The sequence below is a fragment of the Oryzias melastigma genome, linkage group LG7 (genome assembly GCF_002922805.2).
Source record: "Oryzias melastigma strain HK-1 linkage group LG7, ASM292280v2, whole genome shotgun sequence".
NCBI classification, from domain to species: domain Eukaryota; kingdom Metazoa; phylum Chordata; class Actinopteri; order Beloniformes; family Adrianichthyidae; genus Oryzias; species Oryzias melastigma.
In genome coordinates, this window is record NC_050518.1 from 26,772,473 (window position 1) to 26,795,877 (window position 23,405).

The 23,405-nt window shown below is 41.4% G+C and overlaps 1 protein-coding gene across 3 annotated transcripts in view; it reads left to right on the forward strand.

Moving 5' to 3' along the window:
- Positions 1 to 23,405, forward strand: part of prex1 (phosphatidylinositol-3,4,5-trisphosphate-dependent Rac exchange factor 1) — a 98,999-nt gene that overhangs the window by 62,190 nt on the left and 13,404 nt on the right. For 2 of the 3 annotated variants that reach the window (XM_024292650.2, XM_024292652.2), the window contains exons 18-30: positions 4,038 to 4,186; positions 4,275 to 4,360; positions 6,620 to 6,759; positions 9,264 to 9,426; positions 9,841 to 10,016; positions 11,076 to 11,237; positions 13,129 to 13,339; positions 15,174 to 15,459; positions 17,068 to 17,286; positions 19,997 to 20,085; positions 21,504 to 21,586; positions 23,002 to 23,092; positions 23,190 to 23,318. In XM_024292650.2, coding sequence (XP_024148418.1) covers positions 4,038 to 4,186; positions 4,275 to 4,360; positions 6,620 to 6,759; positions 9,264 to 9,426; positions 9,841 to 10,016; positions 11,076 to 11,237; positions 13,129 to 13,339; positions 15,174 to 15,459; positions 17,068 to 17,286; positions 19,997 to 20,085; positions 21,504 to 21,586; positions 23,002 to 23,092; positions 23,190 to 23,318 — 1,984 coding nt within the window. The remainder of the gene's footprint in view (positions 1 to 4,037; positions 4,187 to 4,274; positions 4,361 to 6,619; positions 6,760 to 9,263; positions 9,427 to 9,840; positions 10,017 to 11,075; positions 11,238 to 13,128; positions 13,340 to 15,173; positions 15,460 to 17,067; positions 17,287 to 19,996; positions 20,086 to 21,503; positions 21,587 to 23,001; positions 23,093 to 23,189; positions 23,319 to 23,405) is intronic. The other variant, XM_024292651.2, reaches the window with a different exon arrangement.

The following is a 23,405-nucleotide window of genomic DNA, read 5'->3' on the forward strand; positions in this document are numbered from 1 at the left end:
AGAAGCTTTTCACAGTTTAGTCGGTCTGGTTCTGCTCACAGTGTTCATTCACAATAGGCTCATTTCGATTGTAAATCTCCTAAATTTATGACTTTAAAAATCATAATTTAAAGTTTTGTTTTTTTTTTTGGTGGCCCTAATACTCCATCGTACCATAACACCGATGTTTATAGAATTCAACTTTGCTGCAGCGCACACACATACATGTATCTGCAGACACCCTGGGTCCGCCTGCATTCTGCTGCTGGCGCTGTTTCACTCATGTGACGTCAACGCGTCACGTGACCCAAATCGAGCCGTTTCTGAGGCAGGGCGAAATACGAGTGTGATTTGTCGTTGATTTTGTCAAATTTTACAAAAACCTGCGTTTGTCAACGGTAATTATTTGTTATTTTTGATACATTAGAACATATGGAATATATCTGGATACGCATTTTAGCTTTGTCCCAGCCCATTACTAACACTTTAAAGTTTAAAAAATGTAGTTTTAATGTGTTCAAAAAATATTTATCCCATTCGGCCCGCGATTTCAGGTGTGCTTTGGATTTTGACCCCCTGTGCGATTGAATTTGACACCCTTGTCATAAACCCAAACATGGAGACGTGTAACCGATTCAATTCAATTCAATTGTATTCATATGGCCCGATATCACAAAAATGGCCTCATTGGGCTTCATGCCGGTAGTTTGTACAGAAGCAGAAGGTCGGTCATAAAATATGAACAATAACAAAAAACTGAGCAGCCTAAACTAAACTGATTATCACCGCCCTTAAACCCTCCTTTCCGGTAAGGAAACTCCTAAAAAACCTGATTCAGGAAGAAAGAAGAAACCTTAGGGATGCTCACATGAAGGAGAGATCCTATCCCAGGATGGACAGTGATTTACCAGAACTTTTAAAGAAAAATTAGATTGTCTAACTCTACAACTACGTATTTAAATCAAGTTCTGCCAGATAGGACTGGGGGACAGGTGGGGGTGTGGTCCACGGCCAAGACAAGCCAGAGGCGAGGTCCACGGCCAAGAATGATCCACCAGGAATCTGGAATCTCTCCTGTTCCCCCAAAGGGGACTGGGAAAGAGGAACAACACGTGAATCGCACTGCACCAAACAGAGGCACAGAGAACTAAGTAAAATAAATAATAAAGAATAGAAGTGAAGTGAAGTCAATGAGACTAGAGAACAGAACCCCAGAGCTGTAAACAATAAGGATAATAAAAACAATCTAACATTTTTGGTGTATCAACATTATTCCAAATCCATGAGAGCTACAGCAGAGGGAATTTATTGCCAAGGCTCCGGTTATCGAAGCAACTTCCCTCTGCTGAGTTTCATAAGAAAATATGTGTAATGCATATAGTGAAATGTATAATTATTCTCCAAACTTCATCCCATTAAGTAAGGAATCAATAAGTTAAATATCACAATATTCACAATAAATCAACTGGATTTCTCAACATGATCCGTGTCTTCTATACATTCTAAATAAGATATCCACAGACACCGTTCCTTAAAGCCATCATGCTAAAACAATTAGCTGATAGCTCCTCCCACATGTGGCCACAGCGTCATTCCAGACAGCTGGCGGGCAGCGGGGGGGCAGGGGGGAGATAACCAACCTGTACGAAACACCTGCGTCTCAATGACCTCACCCTTACGTGTTGTATAAGTGTTCATTAAGACCTGTCACCCGCAGCACACCCATAGAAAAACCTTTTCTCTCGACGGTTTGGAGGTCTACCCCCCTGATGTTGAGTGCGGCTCTACCCCTCAGTCAGCCGTATCCACCTGTAAGGACAGCTGGGAGTATTCCTTTACTTTGGTTTAACTCTCATTACGTGTTCAGTGGCTGCGGTCGCTGCGTTAAAACAAACGTAAAAACTTTTGCAGCGATGTGTGAACTCGAGTTTTGAACATGGAAGTCCCAAAATGTGCATAGTTTCCACAGACTTTTAACTTGAAGTGGTGACCTGAGCGTTTCTGAGCTCGGTGTGAACATACTATGAAACAAATGAAAACGTCAAGTTTTCCTATTGTTTTCTTGTCCGTCGTGTTTCCTATCTCCTCTCCTGTGGAAAGTTTCAGTCTTAAATCACCTTTGGCTGCTTTCACCCCTTATATAGCATCCTGCTAGTTAGTGCTCCTTCCTTTCACTCTCCCCCCTCCTCCTCTACTCCGTAGTCCAGTCTTCCATCCCCACAATAACAGGATTGCTGGTTTGAACAAAGACCCATGTGCCAGCTCAGTGAATGCAGCTCAGCTGATTCCCATGGGGCTCTGAAAAGGGCTGAGAGACACACTCACACACTGAACTCTTTCACTATATGATACCATTATAGCAGGTCACGTGTAGACCTGCATCCATGCTGTGTGGTCACACACATCCTTCCTTATTCAAATGTTTGTGGCTCCTCCCAGTCCTTCCTACATCCACCCTGGGCCGGTATCCAGAGTCTGGGTCTGGCTCGGCCACCCCACCGGATCTGTGCCCGGGACACTGAACTCACACAGCGAGCAGACAGAGGCCGCATTATTCTCTCAACGTGACTGAAGATGTGAGAGATGACTGCGTTTAATGACACTCAGCAGGCCGCGCTGCTGATGGAGCTCCTTCAATGTAAAGGAATGAAAGTGGTCGGTGCAAATCCCAGCCAAAGCCCTGGCTGCAGGAAAAGGGTTTTATTAAGACTGTGAATGTTGACGCGTTAACGCACGTGATTAATAGAATATAATTAATTCATTAATATGTATTAACGCCCTCAGGCGTCATGCTGTGCCTTTTTTACATTCTGTAAATTGAGATTTTATTAAATTAAAAAGATAATATGGCATGTATTTGTAGTTTTTGGACAAAAGCGAACGTCAATCTGACGAGTGTAATGCAGCAGCAGTGCACCTGCTATGGGGGGCGGAGCTAAACAGAGCTGTCTGCTATAGGAAATCAAACAAAGAAACTGATCATTGTATTGCTTTGGGATGGGGGCCGACATGAATTTTTCACAATAACGACCACATGTGTTGTCCAAAAATTGCGGACACTCCCCAGTTCACCGTTAAAGTCCCGTCCACCAACAAGGTGAGCAGACACGCCCCCACCCGTGTAGTCCTGAAATCCAGCGGGATCAAACTTCTCCCAACAGAATTGTTTTATTATTTTTTACAAACACAATAAAGAAAATGTATGAGAAAAAAAGAAAAAAACAAAACAAAAAAAAAAAAACAGAATTCCAGGGAAAACGTCAAATAGACTACAGTGAGAAATTCTTACGTTTGGGCTGCCTGCTTTGACTTTAGCCTGATTTTCCTGGATTTTCATTCAAAAACATGTTGATTAGTTTGTCAAAAATTTTAATCTTGTTGTTTTTATATGATTACACCTACAACTTTTATTCCATGAGATAAAAACAGTTTGTTAAACATTTTTGGAGTTTCCACAGCAAAATGAATCCCATTTTTCAGAACCGAATTTTCTGTTTTTTGTATGATTTATGTCTAGTGTGTGAATCCAACATGGAAAAATGACTAAATAAAGGTGGTCTCACACAGGAGAGGTTGTGCTGGTTAAAATGATACCAAATAAGCAAACAGGTAGTCTTTCAAACGGAAAATAGAAGTAAATGTAAAAGTAGACAAAACTGAGTTTTTGACTTTTAAAGGGGTTAAACATATTTGTAGATAATAAGTGGCTGGCAAATACTGTGACTAAAAAAAAAGATTATTTAGTTAATTTTTTTAGTTGATTCCTGGCAGTAGTTTTTATTTGAAGTATGACACACTGCAAATGTTAGCTGAGAGTGAGCAGCATCAGCTCAGCCCAATCTAGAGATGATGTCAACTTTCCATTTGTGCAGGAAAACGCATGAAAAGGTGAAGGCTTGAGAGTGGATCAATATGAACCCAGTTGCTACTGCAAAACTTCCCATCAGGTTTTCTCTGAGATCGAGTTCCACTTCACAAACAGCTCAGACTGATCCAGTCTTGATTGGTGGGGCTTTAAATAGGCTTTTGCTTCCTGTCTTGTCTCGCCGCCCTTCCAGATGGCTGGTCTGCAGGTGGGCAGGAAGATCTACACCATCAACGAGGACCTGCTGTTCCTCAGGCCCTTCTCAGAGGTGGAAACCATGATCGGCCAGGCCTTCTGCATACGGCGCTCTCTGCGGCTGCTGGTCGCCACCAAAGCCAAGGAGTGAGGGAGCGCGCTCAGTCAGTGAAGTACTCGGGTACAGTGCGCATGCTGGAAACGCTCCTCTGACTCCTCTGTTATATCCCTCCAGGATCGTGAAGGTCCCCGACAACCCAGACAGCCTCTCCTTCAGACTCTGTGGAGTGGCTCCTCCTCACGTTCACGCCGTCAGGAAAGGTAAGGAGGAGGCCGAAGCCTGACAACTCTTTCTGAAGGAGCTGCATCCTGGATAGAGCTGCCACGATTAGACTGATCAATGGCTAATGGACTATTAAAATAGTCGATTAGTCGTTACTTTATATTATATAGAGTCCAAGTGTAGTAAAACTGAAAGTTATAATGACATTTTGCTAGATTTTTGGACTATTTTGGCATTTATTTAGGTTTTTGACGCTATTTTGGAGTTTAGCTAAATTTTCAGCCACAGGCTAGCTATTTTGGAGTTTAGCTAAATTTTCAGCCACAGGCTAGCTATTTTGGCTAATTTAGGATTTTTCTCAAATTTCTGGGCTGATTTTGCATCCAACTAATCAATTTCAGCATTTTTAGCTACAAATTTCAGCATCTTCAGCTTACAGCTGAATTTACAGCAGCTTACAGCAATACTTACGGTAGCAGGACTGAGAAAGCTGGAAAATCTCCACCAGACTCCACGGAGCTTCTTGATGTGACCACGGAAATGTGAACGGCGGCTCATTTGACCGCAGTTGGAAAGGATTGTAAATCAATGAAAGAGCATTTTGATGTTAGCTTTGATTATTTTATCAAGAACTCTGAGAAACCAATGATTGAATGTATTGATCACAGTCAATAAACATTGGAGAATTAGCTAAAAGAGTCTTTGGTGAACTGGAAGGAGAAAGAATCAGGATTTTGGAGGAAGTTCTGTCCATGAAGATCTTCACTTCCTCGTCCAGCTGACATCCGGATCAGAACCATACGGCTGGACATTACCCAGATTGATGGATGTTTTTATGTAGCAGCGGTGAAGATTTATGCTAGTGAGACACAGAGCTATCATAATCAGACGGGGGGATCAGGGGCGGAGCACCAAAAGCCACGCCTCCTCAGAGGAGATTTTGGAGACTGAGGCTTCAGATCAACATCATAAATGTCTTTTTAAGACATTTAGGTCGAGGGATTTTGGTCAAAAACTTCATAAACACTACTGGGAACATTTTTTTATTAAAAGAAAGGTGTCATGGGCAGATATAAATCGCATCTGATCAAAAATGTTCAATAGTTTTTGAAAATACAGTCACCAAATTTCAGCTAATTCTTTCCTATTTTACTTGTTAATACTAGTGTTTCTATGTGAGAGTTGCACTTTCTTTGCTTGAATATTGAGGCTACTTCTGTCTATGTTTCAAATGATAAAAGAATAGAATCAAAATCTGGGACAACATGGATCTGTTTATGTTGTACTTGTTCATTTTATCTCAAAATCTACAGACTGAATCAGATCAAAGCCAGAATAACCAGATCACGGTGTCCCTGTGGAACTCCGGACAGCTTTTGGAGGGATGCATTCTCAGTGTTGTATGTTTAGCTTCTGGCTGAACCCTGGAGAACCGTCAGCAGACTCTTGTTATTGCAGCCAGTGAATGTGTGAATGTATTTGTAGAAAGACAAATAATTCTGAGTGAACTCAAAGGAGCGATGAGGCATCTCCAGCATGTACCCACCTGTTCCTGGCTTTCTTTAACTGCACCTCAATTATGGTTTAATGGCCGCCGCTTGGCCAGACAGCCTGCGGTCAGGGTTCAAACCTCCAGCACCCGCAGAAACTGAAGCAGAAGCTGCAAATGTTCCTATTCTAATTATAATGTGTGTTGCTTTCACACCCCTCGCTCTGTGACGGGCCCAAAAGGAGTCCTCATTCTTCTGCTTACAGCTTCCTCCCCAGATGTGTGTGCGGTCTGGGCGGACTTAAATAGAATGAGGAGAGATTTATGGCAGGTTGAACGGGGGGTGAATGTGTGAGTGTACGGCAGACGTGAGCAGGAGGACCAGCTCTGCAGAGCAGCCGGAGAATGGGACCCCTGCTTTACCTTTATCTCCGGACTCTCCCATGATGCCGTTTGTCCTGCAGTTTCTCTGCATCCGTCTCCTCAGAGGTTGTGCGTGCTCTTCCAACCTCGGAGTTGGATAATTGCTCCCGCTCCAGGTGGGAGTGAGGCAGTGGCTGGTATTTTTAGACGGAGGAGGATGATGGAAGTGTTGATTGAGTTTCCAGGCTGTAAAACCGCTTCTGTGTTCTTTAGAGATGTTCCCAAAGAGGAAAAGGGCAGTCATGTATTCAGGTCTGGTAAATGACTTTTTCAACACACGTTTGCATCAACATTTCAGAGCAGATTCTCTGAGCTTTTTAACTTACTGTGTCCATGAATGAAAATGAAACGACGTCCACACTGACTCCGCTCTGACGTCTTTCAGGCTGGGAGGCGGCAGGCGCCGGGCTTCAGCCTGGCCAGGTGATTCTGAAAGTCAACGGGAACAATGTCAACCACAGTGACTACCAGGAGGTGCTGGAGCACTTCACCGCTCAGCACACTCACGAGGAGGCTCCCGGAGAGGTGAGAACTTCACAGGAAGCTGCTCCTTTCATGCCTTTTACTGGATAAAAAACAATCTTAATTCTAGAAAAAAAGTATTTCTTTTTAGTAGAAATTGATTAGAAACAATTAAAATTATCTACCAGTGCAGCTGGGGAATTTTACTTGACAAGATTTCTTGATTTAAGACATATTGCCTAGATCACGAGTCTGTAACCTGCAGCTCCAGATCCACATGTGGCTCTTTTATCTTGGATTATGTATGAATTACTTATTTCAAGTTTTTAAAAAGTGATAACATGTAAGGTAAACTTAAATTAAGACATTTTCTTGTCCTTAAATCAGGCCTGCAGGTTTTTTTTCTTGTTTTTCATGTAAAATGACTAATATTTAGACTTACAAACTAAACTGGACAGACAATACAAGTTTAATAATCTTACACATGCTGTAGTTTATATCTAAAATCAAGATCAATAAGATTTTATAACTAGTTTTAAGATGAATAATCTTTGGTAGTTTTGCCGTGTGGTGAAGAAACCATCACTGTACTGAAACCAAACCTTTCTGACCTGACACCAGAACTCTCAGCAGCTCGCTCGTTTCTGGAGTGGAAAAAGTTAATATTTGTCCTGTTGCCAATTTTATAGTCTTGTTCACTTAAAAATAAATTGACATCAGATCATTTTGAACGATGAGAGACAAAAAAATAAATAAATCAGTAAATCCACTTTAAAGAATTGACATACACTTATTTGTATTTCATTGAGGGAAATAAGGATTTCATCCCCTAGTAACAATTAAGAGTTCTGGTTTATACAGACCTGGGGTGTCAAAGTCAATCACACAGAGGGCCACAATCCAAAACACATGCTGAACTGGATAAACATTTATTAAACACAATAAAACTACATTTTTGAAACTTTAAAACCGTAACTTTTTAACATAATTATGAACTAGATATATAGCATTACCTGTGATATGCTAGTGTGAATGCTGTAAGCTGAATTTGACCGCTGAAGATGCTGAAATTGATAGCAGATAAAATATTAGCTAAATGCCAAATTATTCTCAAAAACAAAGAAACTGAGGTTACCCATAACAGCTAGCATGTTGCTGAAAAAATAGATAAACTTCAAAATATCCAAAAAACAAACAAAATGAAAAGCCTAAATTAGCCAAAATAGCTAGCATGTAGCTGAAATATTAGCTAAATTCCAAAACAGTCTAAAAAAAATCTCAGTAAATGACAAAATGGTCCAAAAAGCTAGCAGAATGCCAATTCTTAAAAATTTAAAACTGTAACTTTTGAACTTAATTATGAATAATAAAAATGCAGGAATATTATTCCAGAATAAATCAACTTAAAACTTAAACAAATTTCAATATTTTCTCTCCATAAAAATGTATGTTGTCAAAATGATACAAGTTAGAAATGAGCGCAAGATAACATCAGGTCATTGATAACAATAAAATAAAATGATCCGAAGGGCCGATAGAATTACCTGGAGGGCCGGATCCGGCCCCCGGGCCTTGACTTTGACACGTGGGCTTTAAAGAGAGCTGAAGCTCAGACTTACCAAAGCAAGAGCAAACAAATCTGAATGACTTAGAAATCATTTGCACAGAAGAATGGAGCAAAAATCCTCCTGATGTGAGCAGAGACCTCCTCAACAGCTACAAGAAAGCTCTGCTGATAATAAAGGTTTAAGTACAGAAAGTATTAAGTCTTTCTGCTGAGAAGGTTCAAATATTTCATTCATTGAAATGCAAATAAACATACAGGTGTGTATCAATTCATAAAAGGAATTTCTTGATTTTCTTTGTGATTTTCTATCACTCTGTCCAAATGAAAGGGATCAGAAACGTGTTTCCTCCTGTGTACCTGGAGAGAATGAAAACATTTGGTTCCTCACGGTCGCTCTCTGTGGAATTTAAAGTTTGCGTTCCAGCGTCTGTGAGAAAACAGTCTCAACAGTTCCTGAAGCGGGTCGCGCTTTTCCATGAAACTACCTCTGATTTACCAGCAATGACTTTTTTGATTTACATTCTTCTCCAATGAGCTGCGATCGGGCTTTTATTTATACTTACAGTTGCATGCCTAGAATCAGAAGTGCAGAGGCCGCTCTGGTTATTTTGACATTCCTGCAGCAGCACAGACAGGATTTCACAAGACCGCGCAGAGTCCACGTTTGTGTGTAAAACTGCTTTTTTTTAATTCACTTGAGCCCGTTCTGCTCCAGCTTGCTCTGCAGAGTCCCCTGAGCTCCTCTGTGTGATTTCAGCAAATTACTGCAGCTTCATTAAACAGCATGAAAAATCACAGGGATGGTGTTGATGGCTCTGCATTCTAAGCTTCAGTCCTGGCCGCTCTGTCACGAGCTCAGAAAGGGCTTCAGATGTTTTCTGTCAATGTGAAGTCAACTCACCTTTCATAATATATGTTTCATCTGAAGTCGATGACTGTTGTAGTCCTGAAATGATCAATCTGCTGCATCAGCATCTCGTATGTTACCTGTCCTTCACAGTGTAACTGGGTGTATCGCGCCTTTGAGGATGTGGAGCATCTGCAGAGAGAAAGGAGTCCGACTGAGAAGGAGGAGGAGGAGGAGGAGAGCGCCTTCAAGCCGTTTCCAGTGGAGAACGGCTCAGACCAGGAGGAGGAGAACAGGACCAACGGGACAGGTGATGGTGTGTTCAGAATCTCTGAGGCTTCTCAGCGCTGTTCTGAATGACCTTCTGTCTGCATTCAAGTTACAATTCATATAAAACTAGTAAAAAGTTTGACCTTTTTCCTCAGGATGTGACCCGTTTTCCCTCACAGGTGCTGTATAAGTGTTAATCCCGATCACCTGTAGCTGAGAAGATGTTAAAGATGATAAAAAAAAAATATGACATTTAGTGCAGGAATTTAGCAGGAAAAACTTTGGACCTTGTGGGTTTGCAGATGCACCAAACACGCTTTCAGGTCCCATCATCATTTTCTCTGGTTTATGAAATTCTCAGAAAGAAAAGTGACAGATAAAGACTTTGATGTGGTATTTTTGTGTGTGTCTATGCCTTTGTACTAACGGCACCTCTGAATTTGAACCGCGTGGTCCTCAGATCACGGGCTTTGCAGACTTTCGCTGTCGGATGGCCTTCCCCTGGTGAGTCTGACCGTGGATAACGTCCACCTGGAGCACGGCGTGGTTTATGAGTACGTCAACACGGCGGGCATCAAGAGCCATGTCCTTGAGAAGATCACAGAGCCCAAAGGATGCTTCAGCCTCACTGCTAAGGTAACAAGGATTTGAACTTCTCAAGCATTTTGAAATGTACCATTTATACTAAAAAATACAGAGGATGCATCTTTTTTTGTTGTTTGTGTTTATATTTGTCCTTTACAAGCTCACATTTTCTCAGTGTCTTTATCTGGAGTACCAGCTAGATCACATGTTTCAAAGTCAAGGCCCGGGGGCCGGATCCGGCCCTCTGGGTAATTCTATCCTGCCCTCTAGGTCATTTTACTGTATTGTTTTTAATGGTCCGATGTTATCTTGTGCTCATTTCTAACTTGTATAATTTTGAAAAAATAAATTTTATGGAGAGTAAAATATTTGAATCTTTTTTTTAAGGTTTAAATTGATTTATGCTGGAATAATATTCCTGCTTTTTATTATTCATAGTTTAAGTTTTAAGAATTGGCATTCTGCTAGCTTTTTGGCTATTTTGGCATTTACTAAAATTTTTTAGGCTATTTTGGAGCTTAGCTAATATTTCAGATACATGATAGCTGTTTTAGTTAATGTAATTGTTTTTTTAAGTTTTTAATTAGCTAATATTTTACCTGGTTATCAGCCCCAATGTTTTCAGCTATCAGCTTCAATATTTTTAGCTGTCAATTTCAGCATCTTCAGCTATCAGCACTAGCATATTCAGCTATCAAATTCAGCTTACAGCATTCACACTAGCATTATCACAGGTAATGCTATATATCTAGTTCATAATTATGTTAAAAAGTTACAGTTTTAAAATTTTTTAAATGTAGTTTTAGAGTGTTTAATAAATGTTTACCCTGTTCGGCCTGCGACCTAAGATGTGTTTTGGATTCTGGCTTCTTGCACGATTGAGTTTGACCCCCTGCTCTAGAACCTTAAAGAGAGACTTTCAGGATGCGCCACTAGTTCCTTTTTCTTCATTCTGGCCCCTATGTTGAAGTGTTGAGATAAAACCACATTCTCCCTGTGCTACTGCGGCGAGAACAGCCACATCTCCCAGGATTACCTCCAGCCAAATCAGATTTCTGGGCTTTTATCGGCGGGCAGATCCGTCCTCATCAGCCGTTCTTGTCTCCACAGATCCTGGAGGCGTTCTGCAGCGATGACAGTCTCTTTGTACGGAACTGCAGCCAGCTCATCTCCCAGAGCGACCGCGTGGTTACCATGCCGCAGTACGAGTTCAGACAAATCTGTGACACCAAGCTGGAGAGCATCAGACGGCGCATCACATGCTACCAGCAGGTACCGCCTGGAATGAGCATCGATCTCTGCTGTTTTATTGATCAGCGTTTCCTTTTGAACAGCCAACGAAGATGTTTCTGGTTATTCCTGATGACCTGAGCTTTAGTTGGTTGGCGTTTGCCGTGTAGGCTCCAGCTCAACTGCTGAATCCATGACCTTTAGACAGACGCGACTCATCATGTCACGCCATCAAAGCTTCAAATTGACACCAACGTTTTTCAAACTTTGTGTGGGGGTGGTTTATTTCTTGTTCCAGTTTAAGATTGTGAAAGAGATGGATGGCAAGTGCAGTCATGTAACTTACCTGCCATTTTTAATTCAGCTTTAAGCCCCACCCATTTTTCATAAATATCAACTCTAAATAATGACTTTTAGTTCACTAAACCAGTGGTCTCCAACCCCTGAAAAACAGACCTGTACCGGTCCGTGGGATAGTTGGAACCGGGCCACAGAAAAAACAAAATTTGATCTACACTTTTTTTCCATTTTATTTCTAATCTGATTCTGAAGAAATGTTTATTTTGGAAGACTACTGGATTCTCTCCACCACACCCGACTCATTCAAGGCTCAGGTCGAGTTGTTTGGTCACGTATTGAAGATCCATTGACCCCCGCTTCTTTCTGAAAGCGGTGGCCCGGACCACTAAACTGAAACCCCCAAACTAGCAAAGTTTACAAAACGCAAACGTGTTTGGAAAGTTTCTCTTGGCCGAAAAGAGGAATCAGAAAAAGAACCTTTGACTTCAAAATAAAAGTTTCATTTAAGAGACAAAAAGCAGGAATTCACCAACCAGCTGTCTGATGTCACGAGGATGCTTCTGATACAGTTGTTCAAATGATGGACTTATGTTTATTGTCGTTTTATTAAAAAAATAACACTTTTATTCACCGTTTTTGTGTATTTATCCATCGCACCTTAAAAATAGGACAAATCTGAAGTCGTGTCTGATTTTGTTAAGCTTCTCCTTTGATGCGTATTTGATAGGTAAGGAAAATCTGTACCACATCTGAAAGTTTTTTTTGGACGTCCGTAGCTCTTCAGCTCTTTCAGCTATTTAAATATTCAGCTCTTTTTATGCTAGCATTTTCAACTGTTCTGGCACTTACTTAGATTTCTAGGATAATTTGGGGGTTAGCTTAAATTTTAGCCACAGGCTAGCTGTTTTGGCTAATTAAGATATTTTATCAATTTTTTTTTGGCTAATTTGGCATTTAGCGAATATTTCCGCTACATGCTAGCTGTTTTACTTAATTTCGGCTTTTTTTCCCCATTTTTTTAGGATAATATGACATTTTGCTAATATCTTAGCTAGCTATCAGCTTCAGCGTTTTCAGTTATTAGCTTCAGCCATTTCAGCTGTCAACTTCAGCGTTTTCAGCTATCAGCGTTTTTAGTTATCAATTTCAGCATCTTCATCTCAGCACTAGCCTCTTTAGCAGCCAAATTCTGCTTACAGCATTCACAATAGCATTATTGCAGGTAATGCTATATATCTAGTTTTTAAAATGTTTTAGTATTTTTTTTTTCTTTGAAGATTAAAGAAATGATTTATTTAAGATTTGGTGAAGTATGGCATCCTGGTAAACCATAAATGTTTACATTTAGGCTGGGATTGTTACACTTTTTCTGTTAGCCTACAAACCGACCCCGACCCCCCATCAGAGAAAACGGTTATCTAGCCCTCATTAGAAAAGGTTTGGGGACCCCTGGTCTAAAAAACAATTTTTGTTTGAAGCCTCTAGTGGTTACTGAGTGATCTGCACCTGCCTTCAGCTACTTTTTGAATGAGCTTCAGCTCTGAAGTCAAAGGATTTCCTTATGGATGTGACATTTTAAAACAAACCAAAGACGGTCTTTAAATAAACCGGACTTTTATCATTTGGTCCACAGTTTGCTCAGGAGCTGAGGAACAAGGTGTGGCCCTCCGTCCGGCAGGCTGGTGGCCGTCCTCACCCCCTGGGCTGCATGGACTTCGTTCCCACCAACTGTCACATCAACTTGATGCAGGTGTCCTGTCCCAAAAGCACCACCTCTGCCGGCAGGACTTTCAGCATTCGCTTCGGTCGCAAGAACTCCATCTTTGGTCTGGATCAAGACCAAGGTAGGGCTTTGGCTGAAGAGCGTTCCACGCCGTATCAGAACGTATTTACAGCTGTAGCATCATGGTGAACAATAACACCCCGACCTCCGACCCACTTCATTCCAGCAGCCATCAGTCTCATTAGCCATTACATCCCAACACTGAGTGTTTTCCAACTTAAACCCCATTAGCCTCAAACCACATTGACTTAAGTAATGAATGATTCCAGTTAAGATGCTGCTTAAGGCGGAGTAGGAAGTACTCAGTTTACTCAGTAAATGGAGAGATGAGCTAAAGGAAATGTTACCAAACATGCATTTAAAGAAGAGAAATCCTGACTGTCTGGTGAGACGCTGTTCTAAAGCAGCTTGAGTTTATTAAGAACATCAGGTTTAACTTCTGAACTGAGATGAAAATGCAGTCCAGCTGTCTAGACTTCAGCTCACTCTGGCTGTTTGGCGTCTGCGTCGTAGAAGGAGGGTCTGCCCGTCAGCCGTCTGCGCAGCAGCTGTCCATCTGAGATGTTCAGCTCTAGTAATATTAAACATCTGCTGCCTGCAATCGTAGGGAACCTTTTATCTTTATTGATTTGAGAAAAAATACTTTTTTAGGGAATCCACATAAAGAGGAAACACGGATTCTCACATGGTATGGAGTGTCAAACTCAATCAGACAAGGGCCAAAATCCAAAACACACCTTAGGTCGCAGGGCAAAACAGGATAAACATTTACTGAACACTCTAAAACTACATTTTTAAAACTTTTTAAAATTGTAACTTGTTTAACATAATTATGAACTAGATATATAGCATTACCTTTGAGAATGCTAGTGTGAATGCTGTAAGCTGAATTTGGCTGCTGAAGATGACAGTGCTAATAGCTGAAGATGCTGAAATTGATAGCTAAAAACTCTGAAGCTGATAGCTGAAAACACTGGAGCTGGTAGCCAGCTAAAATATTCACTCAATGCCAAATTAGCTTAATAAACAAAACAAAAAAAGAAACTTAGGTTAGCCAAAACAGCTAGCATGTAGCTGAAATACTAGCTAAACTCCAAAACAGCCCAAGAAATGATCCAAAAAACTAGCAGAATGCCAATTTTTAAAACTTCAAAACTGTAACTTTTTAACATAATTAGTAGTAGTTCACCTTTCAGCTTATCCCTTTCAGGGTCCCCACAGCGTAACAGCACCCACTGTTTGGCATCAGTGACTTGGCAGAGTTTTTACACCGGATGCCCTTCCTGACACAACCCTGTACTTGAGGGGCACAGGGACCCAGTTAGGCAGCAGCGTCAAGGGTCTTGACTAAGGACCCAATCTGGGTGGGGATCAGTGGACAACCCTGGGAATCGAACCCAGGGCTCCTGAGTGTCAGCCCTTCACCTAGCCCACTGAGCCACCCAGCCGCTAACTTTTTAACATACTTATGAATAACAAAAAGGCAGGAATATTATTCCAGAATAAATCAACTGAAGTAACTTTCAGTATTTTACTCTCCATGAAAAAATATATTTTTCCAAAATTATACAAGTTAGAAATGAGCACAAAATAACATCAGGCCATTAATAACAATAAAATAAAATGATCTGGAGGGCCGGATCCGGCCCCCGGGCCTTGTTTTTGACACACGTGTTATGGGTTTGCGATTGGATTGCAGATTTGTGTGGCGTTTGACCTGTTGGACGGCTTCACTTCCTGTTTGCTCTCTCTGCTGGTTGTGTACACTGTGGAGCTTCAGGTCCGCTCCTTCATTGTTTTGATCGTCTGGGAAATGTCAGAGTGAAGTCTTCTGCCGTTGCATCGCCACTAACGTGTTTTCTGTGCATCCATTTGCTGCTCTCTCCCTCCTGCAGCTCAGCTCAACCTCATGTCTCACACTCTGCACTGCGTGACCAGCATGGGAGCGCCTTCCTGGAGCTGCTCCGGTCTGGAAGGGGACGAAGCAGATGGCGGCGGGGAGGTGACTCTAGAGGACGGGGAGGGCGGGATGGACGGCCTACAGGGCGTGCACGGCGAAGGCGGCCTGAGCTTCCTGCTCAAAGCGGAGGACATGGAGGCGCAGGACGCCTACATTCAGTTGTACAGCCGCCTGGATGTTGCTGTGAGGGAAATGAAGCAATATGTCGCTCAGATAGACGTGTAAGTTTCAGCTAATGTCCTCTTCATTCTGAACTCTCTCTCAGATATAAACATTATCATCATGCTCTTTGAGGGGGTCGAACTGATCCCCACAGACAGAACCACAGAGGGCTGGAACAAAAACAGGTTCAGGAAAGTTTTAGTTAAAATTATCCAGCAAAACTTTTGGTTTCTTTTAAGATTTTGTTCCAATTTTTACATTCTGTTTAGCTCTTTTTTGGCCTGAAAATTGGCAGCATCTTCCCATTCTGGAAACCTGTTTTTTAATGATCCTCTCCAGACTCAGAGACACATTCTTGTGACTATTTATTCATTTAACCAGGAAAACAATCCCATTCAGATCCACTGAGCTCCTTTTCAAGGGAGTCCTGGTCAAGAGGCAACAGTTACACACAGCCAAAACATTGAAATGTGTTAAAAAATAAGAATAGAATAAAAGAAATAAATAAAATAGCTACAGTTAAGTGATTTGATTTTTATGTCATAATCTGATGCGTGTGACTGTCATTGGCAGCATCACCAAGGCCTTTGAGGAGCCAAGGAAGACAGAACTAACCTCTGTGACCAAAACCGCCTGTAGATATTTTACATTTATACACTGTTTAGGCAAATTTAGAGAGAGAGATACAGAAATGTTGTTGTAAATAGTTTGATACTGGACAAATTGCAACTTTTGACAATCAAAACCTGTTGTTCATGTTCATTTGCAGTGTTTATCACTAAAAACTCAAAAAATCACATTTCAATTTTGTGTTTTTTTTACATTTTAGATAGTTATAACAATATGACGAAAAAGAATAAATTGTAAACTGAGGACAGATATTGAAAATGCAATGTCTTCTGGAAAAAGAGGCAGAAGCACTGGTTTGCCGGAGGTTCTCAGACCCTCTCAGCAGAAAAGTCCAGGCGGACATTTTGAGGCTTAGGCCTTAAAGGGTTAAACAATAAAATTATGTATCCAAAGGAAGTAAACATAAGCATTATCTCAAAGAACATACTTTTTCTTCAGATGCAGGAATTGCAGGATTTTGTGGTTCATGGCAACTTGAAATGAATATTTTTCTGGTCCATTCTCCTCTTAAGACCAGAATCCTGGAAGATTCAGATCCTCAGACAGTCACAGTCAGGAGATGAAGGTTTCTTTACTCTATTCCTCTTTTATTGTTTCGGTCAGACCCTCAGCACAGAGACGCCTCTGGGCTGTGCTGCTCTCAGAACACGTCTTCACACTGAACATTTATAGACTTGTGCTTAAAACAGCTTGACGTTGTTGTTTCACACCTCCCGCTCATGGCTGCTCCTCAGCCCCTCTTTGCCTCGTTTCAAGCTGAGGATTTACAAAAGGAACATTCTTTTAGCCCAAAATGTTTACGGGCCGGGCCGGCACAGGAACAGGGAGTGAAGCCAGGATAACATCAAGAGAGGGAGACGCTGTTTCTGCTGAGGAAGCGCTCTGACAATGTGAATTGTGTATGTTTGACTTTGTTTATTTGGACTCCGGTAGAATCCCGACGGCGTTTAATGCAAATCGTCAGTTAAAAATGTGATATTGAAAGAAAGCGGCTTCAAAAAGGGGATAAAATGTTAACAAATCTGTCTCTCCTGCAGCCTCCTGTCGTCCATCACTGAACCCACCGAGATCCCGAGAGAAGAGGGGGGCTCGCTGGCGTACGATCCCAACCAGCCGCCCACCCTGGCGCCCTGCGAGGACGGCTGCGAGCAGGACAAGGCGGAGCAGGGGGGCATTAAGAGAGTCTGCTTTAAAGTGAATGAGGAGGACCAGGAGGACTCTGGCCACGACACCATGAGCTACAGAGACTCCTACAGGTAACACGTTCATGGATTCTGCCCCTGACCTCCTCACACGTCTGCAGGGGCAGAAACGAGGAGCGGTCGTGCTGCCCTTTTCCCTCTCAGAGCAGAATTTCTTCCAGATGTTTGACAGAGAACTCGAGTTAAAAAAGGCTTCAGACGTGTCGGTCAGATCTGGTTATGTCATTTGTGTGTTTGGAGTTGATTCAGATGTTCTGTCAGTGTGTGTGTGCGTGCATGTGTTCGTGCACGCTCTTCAGTGGGTCGAGCCCCACCTTCCACCACCCACTAAGACGTGGCTGTTGGTTGCTGGTGTGTTTTTGAGCCAAATGTTTGGGGCGTTGCCGACTCCCCCAGTCTGTCATTAAGGCCGGTCCTCGCCACGTGAAACGCAGCGACCTCATTGATAGAAAATGTGTGTGGTGCTTTCACTTTTTACAGGAGGCGTTTACTGAGAGTTTGGATTGAAAAGCAGGAAAAAATGTGAATGAGAGGACGGTCCATGTTCAGGGTGAAAGTGTTTATCTCGATGCCAGGAGTGTTTTACTCTACGGGTGTTGAACTCAATCACACCAGGGACCAAAATCCAAAACACACCTTAAGTCACGGCAGAACAGGATAAACATTTATTGAACACTCTAAAACTACATCTTAAAACTTTAAAAACTTAACTTTTTAACACATTTATGAACTAGATATACAGCATGACCTGCAATAATGCTAGTGTGAATGCTGGAAGCTGAATTTTGCTACTAAAGTTAATAGTCCTGATAGCAGAAAATGCTGAAATTGAAAGCTAAAAACAATGAACCTGATTAGCTACCTAAAATATTAGCTAAATCCCAAATTAGCCTGAAACACTAAAAAATAAATAAAAACTATTTAGGTTGTCCAAAAAACAGCTAGAATGTAGCTGAAAAGAAAGTTAAACTTCAAAAAAGCTTAAAAAGCTGAAAAAAGCCTAAATGAACTAAAACAGCTAGCATCTAAATTGCCTAACTCCAAAACAGCCTAAAAAACGTAAAAAGAAAAGCTTAAATAAGCCAAAACAACTAGCATATGGCTGAAATATTAGCTAAACTCCAACATAGCATAAAAATATTATTAAATAGCAAAATAGTCCAAAATCTAGCAGAATGCTAATTTTTAAAACTTTAAAACTGCCAGTGTTTAACATAATTCTGAATAATAAAAATGCAGGAATATTATTCCAGAATAAATCAACTTAAACCTTAAATAACTTTCAATATTTTACTTTCCATAAAAATTTATCTAGTCAAAATTATACAAGTTAGAAATTAGTGCAAGATAACATCGGGCCATTAATAACAATAAAATAAAATGATCTGGAGGGCCGGATAGAATTACCCGGAGAGCCGGATCCGGCCCCGGGGCCTTGACTTTGACATTTTTCTCCAAAACAGTTAACCTTCCTGGTTTTGTAAAATTTGTAAAATGGATCAAATGTTTTAGGAAAATGTGATATAAAGAGCTAAATCATATTAAATCCCGATCAAATTCAAGTTACGCACAAATCAAGAATTGCGCTTGGGCAAATTGGGTAAGTCTATTTTCTCTCCATACTTTAAACATTTTCCTATAAAAAAAAAAACAAAAGCAAGACAAAGACCTTAACACCCCCAAAAATAAATAAATAAAGAACTGCAGAGGCTGTACAGGTCATGTGACTTAGGCTCAAATCATGTTAAGATAGAACAGTCTGAGCTTTCAGGGTTTTTTCCACTGAGTGCTTCCATCAGAGGAGGAAGCAAAAACCACAAATGATGAAGAAGCAGCTTCAACAGTTCAAGACTCGGTTTCACTTCAGTGGCAGCAGACGTGTGTCCGTCAGGACTTCTCCTTTTCTTAGCCGGCCAAAGGTGACGGACCAACCGCTGTGCTCCGAGCTGAAGCAGAGTTTGCAGAACCTCCTTCAAAGCCTTCAACTCTCCATTTAGAACTGTTTATGGAGCTCCACGGAGTTCAGGGTGGAACCAGAGTCTGCCATCAGCTGTTATATCTACCCGTTTATAGAGCTGCACCTGCTCATATACCTGTGAATTTTAGGAGAACAGTGCAGTTTGTTTGCAGTCTCATTTCTATGTTTTCATGATCTGCCAGCACAGATTCATTCACACACAGACGTGTTAGAAACCAGATTAACAGCAGGAAACCGGCTTTTCTGTGTGTTTGAGCAAAGCCCGACAAAGGTAAAAACCAAACATCTGCACGGTTGTTTTACTCTCTGCTAATTCAGCCGCTGAATCCTTCCTCATTTGAAAGGGATTACAGACATCCTGACTCGAAGCCACGATAATCTGAGCCGCATAAATCCTGCTGGTTGTTGTGTTGAATTCTGCAGGGCTTTGAATGTAAAGCTGTCAAATCAAAGCAGCAGAGATGAAGTTTGCTGTGCACGATAGACGTATTTGTTCCAGAGCCAGCAGGATCCTGCTGGCAGCTCCAAAAAGAATTCAAGGACTATATTTCACACTGTGGGTCGAATGCATCCATGCAATTTACTAATTATGTGAGAATCTGAAGCAGACATTTTTACTGCTCTTTTGTCATTAGTGCTGTTTGGGTTTGGTATCATTTTTATTATGATGGATTTTTGGGATCATAATTACAAGATGCAGTTTTGTGAATCCTCGTTGTGGTTTCACATCTAAATGAACTCTCCATGGAGTGAGACGTTCACTGTCTGCATGTTTTTGTTCTGCAGTGAATGCAACAGCAACAGGGATTCGGTTCTGTCCTACACCAGCGTGCGCAGTAACAGCTCCTACCTGGGGAGTGACGAGATGGGATCAGGTATCGCTCTCATTCTGCTCTGTCCTTCTCATAGTCAATCCATTCATGCTATACAGCTTTATTTTAGAGCCAGGAATCAATTAAAGAAATTAACTCATTAATCGCAAATCTGGGAAAAATTAATCGTGATTAAAAGCCTTTTTTTATAGTATTTGGTGGCCACTTATTGTCTGCAAATAACCCAAATATTTGAAAGACTACTTGCTGCTTATTTGATATCATTTTAACCAGCACAACCTCTCCTGTGTGACTCTACCTTTATTTAGTCATTTTTCCATGTTGTATTCACATATTAGACATAAAATTATGCAAAAACAGAAAGTTCTGTCCGGAAAAATGGGATTCATTTTGCTGTGGAAACCCCAAAAACGTTTAACAAACTGTTTTTACAACGTAGAATGAAAGTTTTAGTTTTATAAAAACAAGACAAAAAAAATTCAACAAACTAATCAACATGTTTTTGAATAGAAATAACAAAAAATCCGGCCTAAAGTCACACCAGGCAGCCCAAAAATAAGAATTTCTCACTGCTGTCTGTTTGACATTTTTCATGGAATTCTGTTTTTTTCAGATTTTTCTTTTTTTCTCATAAATGTTCTTTATTGTGTTTATTAAAAAAAACAAAAACTGGGAGAAGTTTGATCCAGCTGGATTCAGGTCTGCTCGACTGGCATCTACACAGGTGGGGGCGTGTCTGTCTGAAGTGCCCGCCTCCATCTGTGTCGGTGGGGAGGACGTTCACGGAGACATACAGAGTTTCCACAATTTTTAGACAACGCTTGTTATTGTGGAAAATTCATCCCACAAAAAAATAATGGCCGGTTTCCTCGTTAGTTTTCTAATAGCAGACAGCTCAGTTTAGCCCCGCCCCCCCATAGCAGGTGCACCTTTGCTGCATTACAGCCGCCAGATTGACGTTCGTTCACCACCTTATTTATTAAGATAAAAGATCGCTTTTGTCCAAAAACTACAAATAAATGTTGTATTATCTCTTTAATTTAATAAAATCTCAATCACAGAATGTCAAAAAAAGTTTCTTTTTGACACAGTTTTATTACTCTGATCTCACAGCTGCACAGCAGGACTCCTGAGGACGTTAATACATATTGAATTAACTATGTTCTACGTATCGCGTGCGTTAGCACGTCAACATTCACGGCCCTAGTTTATTTCTATCTGTGCCATTGGAACATGACATTAATCCGATTGTCATGAACGTGCAGAAAAGCTTTTTGTGATCCAAGAACTTCAATTTCAGAGATGAAATCACAGAAACATGTTTATGCTGGGACATTAAACAGACTAAAGGGATTTAAGTTCCTCCTTTGGAACTTGGTGCTGTGAGTAGAACAGCCTTGAAGTTCCCTGATGTCCGACTCTGTCCCTTCATCCTCATGGATTTTGGGTTTTTGCTGCAGGGGACGAGCTGCCCTGCGACATGAGGATCCCCTCTGACAAACAGGACAAGCTGCACGGCTGCCTGGAACACCTTTTCAACCAGGTGAGTTGGCTCTTTCTTATTCTATGTTCTGCAGAATCAAAGGCCGTGTCACTCTAAAACTACATTTTAAAGACATTAAAACCAAAACTTTTAACATAATCATGAACTTAAACTTTGGTTAGCCAAAACAGCTAGCATGTAGCAGAAATATTAGCTAAAGTCCAAAACAGCCTAAAAATCTTTTTTTAACATAATTCTGAATAATAAAAATGCAGGAATATTATTCCAGAATAAATCAATTAAAACCTTAAAGGGGGTCATACCATGACTTTCTTAAGCCTTTCAGAGTGAACCATATCCATATATATGATCATATATTACCTTTGGAACACTAAAAACAAATTATTTATTAAATATTAGTTATATTTTTTTAGTTTTTTCATAGCCAGAAGTAAAACGGCTCGATTCCAGAAGCTCTGCCTGTCGCTGCGTCCGCCTGCACTGACGCTGTCGTCCACGTCATGACGTCATCCTGGAGAAATCCGTGTCTCTGTTTTTCTCCCATGAAAATAATCCAAACTTCTTCAAAGATTAATGCACATACCATATATCTGCTTTTAGTTGGCCCAGCCATCTCTACACTCCTCCACAACACAAACATGGTTCTGCACGGCTGTGCGGGACCGGGGTGGGGGGTGTTGGGAGGGAGTCTTAAAGGAGCGATGCGACTAAATTAAAAAACACGTGTTTGAGCTGGAATTTATTGAAGACAGGACACAACTGGAAAAGTGAAAGTTTTTCTGCTGATCACCACTAGCTCTGTGGAGAACTTGAGTGTTGGGGGCGGAGCTTACAGAGCAGACTCTTCCTGCAGGGAGCTGTTAGCATCGATCTTACATCAGCACGTTTCCAACCGCTCGTTTTTGTGGGTATGGGAGGGGCTGCTGCAGACAGTCCAGGTTTTTAGAGCATTACTCTTAAATGCATGTATGAATCAAAATACCACTTTGGGGTTCTTTATAGAGAGGAATGAACAGTAGAATGCATTTGAAACCTCAAAAAGTAGAATTTTCATGGTAGGGCCCTTTAAACAACTTTCAATATTTTACTCTCCATAAAAATTTATTTTGTCAAAATTATACAAGTTAGAAATAAGCGCAAGATAACATCAGGTCATTAATAACAATAAATAAAATGATCTGGAGGGCCGGATAGAACTACCAGGAGGGCCGGATCCGGCCCCCGGGCCTTGACTTTGACACATGCTGTAGTTCTTCCCACATGGTCACAAACATGAGTGCTGCTGCTGTTCGAGGGGAAAACCTTTTACCACATGGAGCTGAGCAGCGCAGAGCATGAATGAATCAGGAATAAAGAAGGCAGTGTGATGAGGAAAAGGTCAAAGGTGTGAGGATGGTGAAGCACGGAATAGAAACACGCCTTTAAATTAAGTGTTTACTTCAATGATTCCACAGGTCGACTCCATCAACAGCCTCCTCAAAGGCGCCGTCATGACCAAAGTCTGTGAGGAAACCAGGCACTTCTACTCCGACCACAGCCAGCCAGGTACACGCCTCCACCACCAGACCTCCACCGCCTCCTGAGAGGCTGCCGTCCAAGCAGCTGGCAGATAAAACGGCATCTTCTCGCTTTATGTGAACAGAATTTCGCCAAACCGAAGACTGGACGAGCCGCTGCCGGCACATGATCCACAAGAACATCCAGGAGGACCCTTGGAACCTGCCCAGCTCTATCAAAACACTGGTGGAGAGCCTGCAGAGGTTTGTGGACGGTGAGTGGAGCGCTCGTGGACCCATTCCACCTCACGGTCGTACATGGTAAATGGTAAATGGTAAATGGCGTATACTTGTATAGCGCT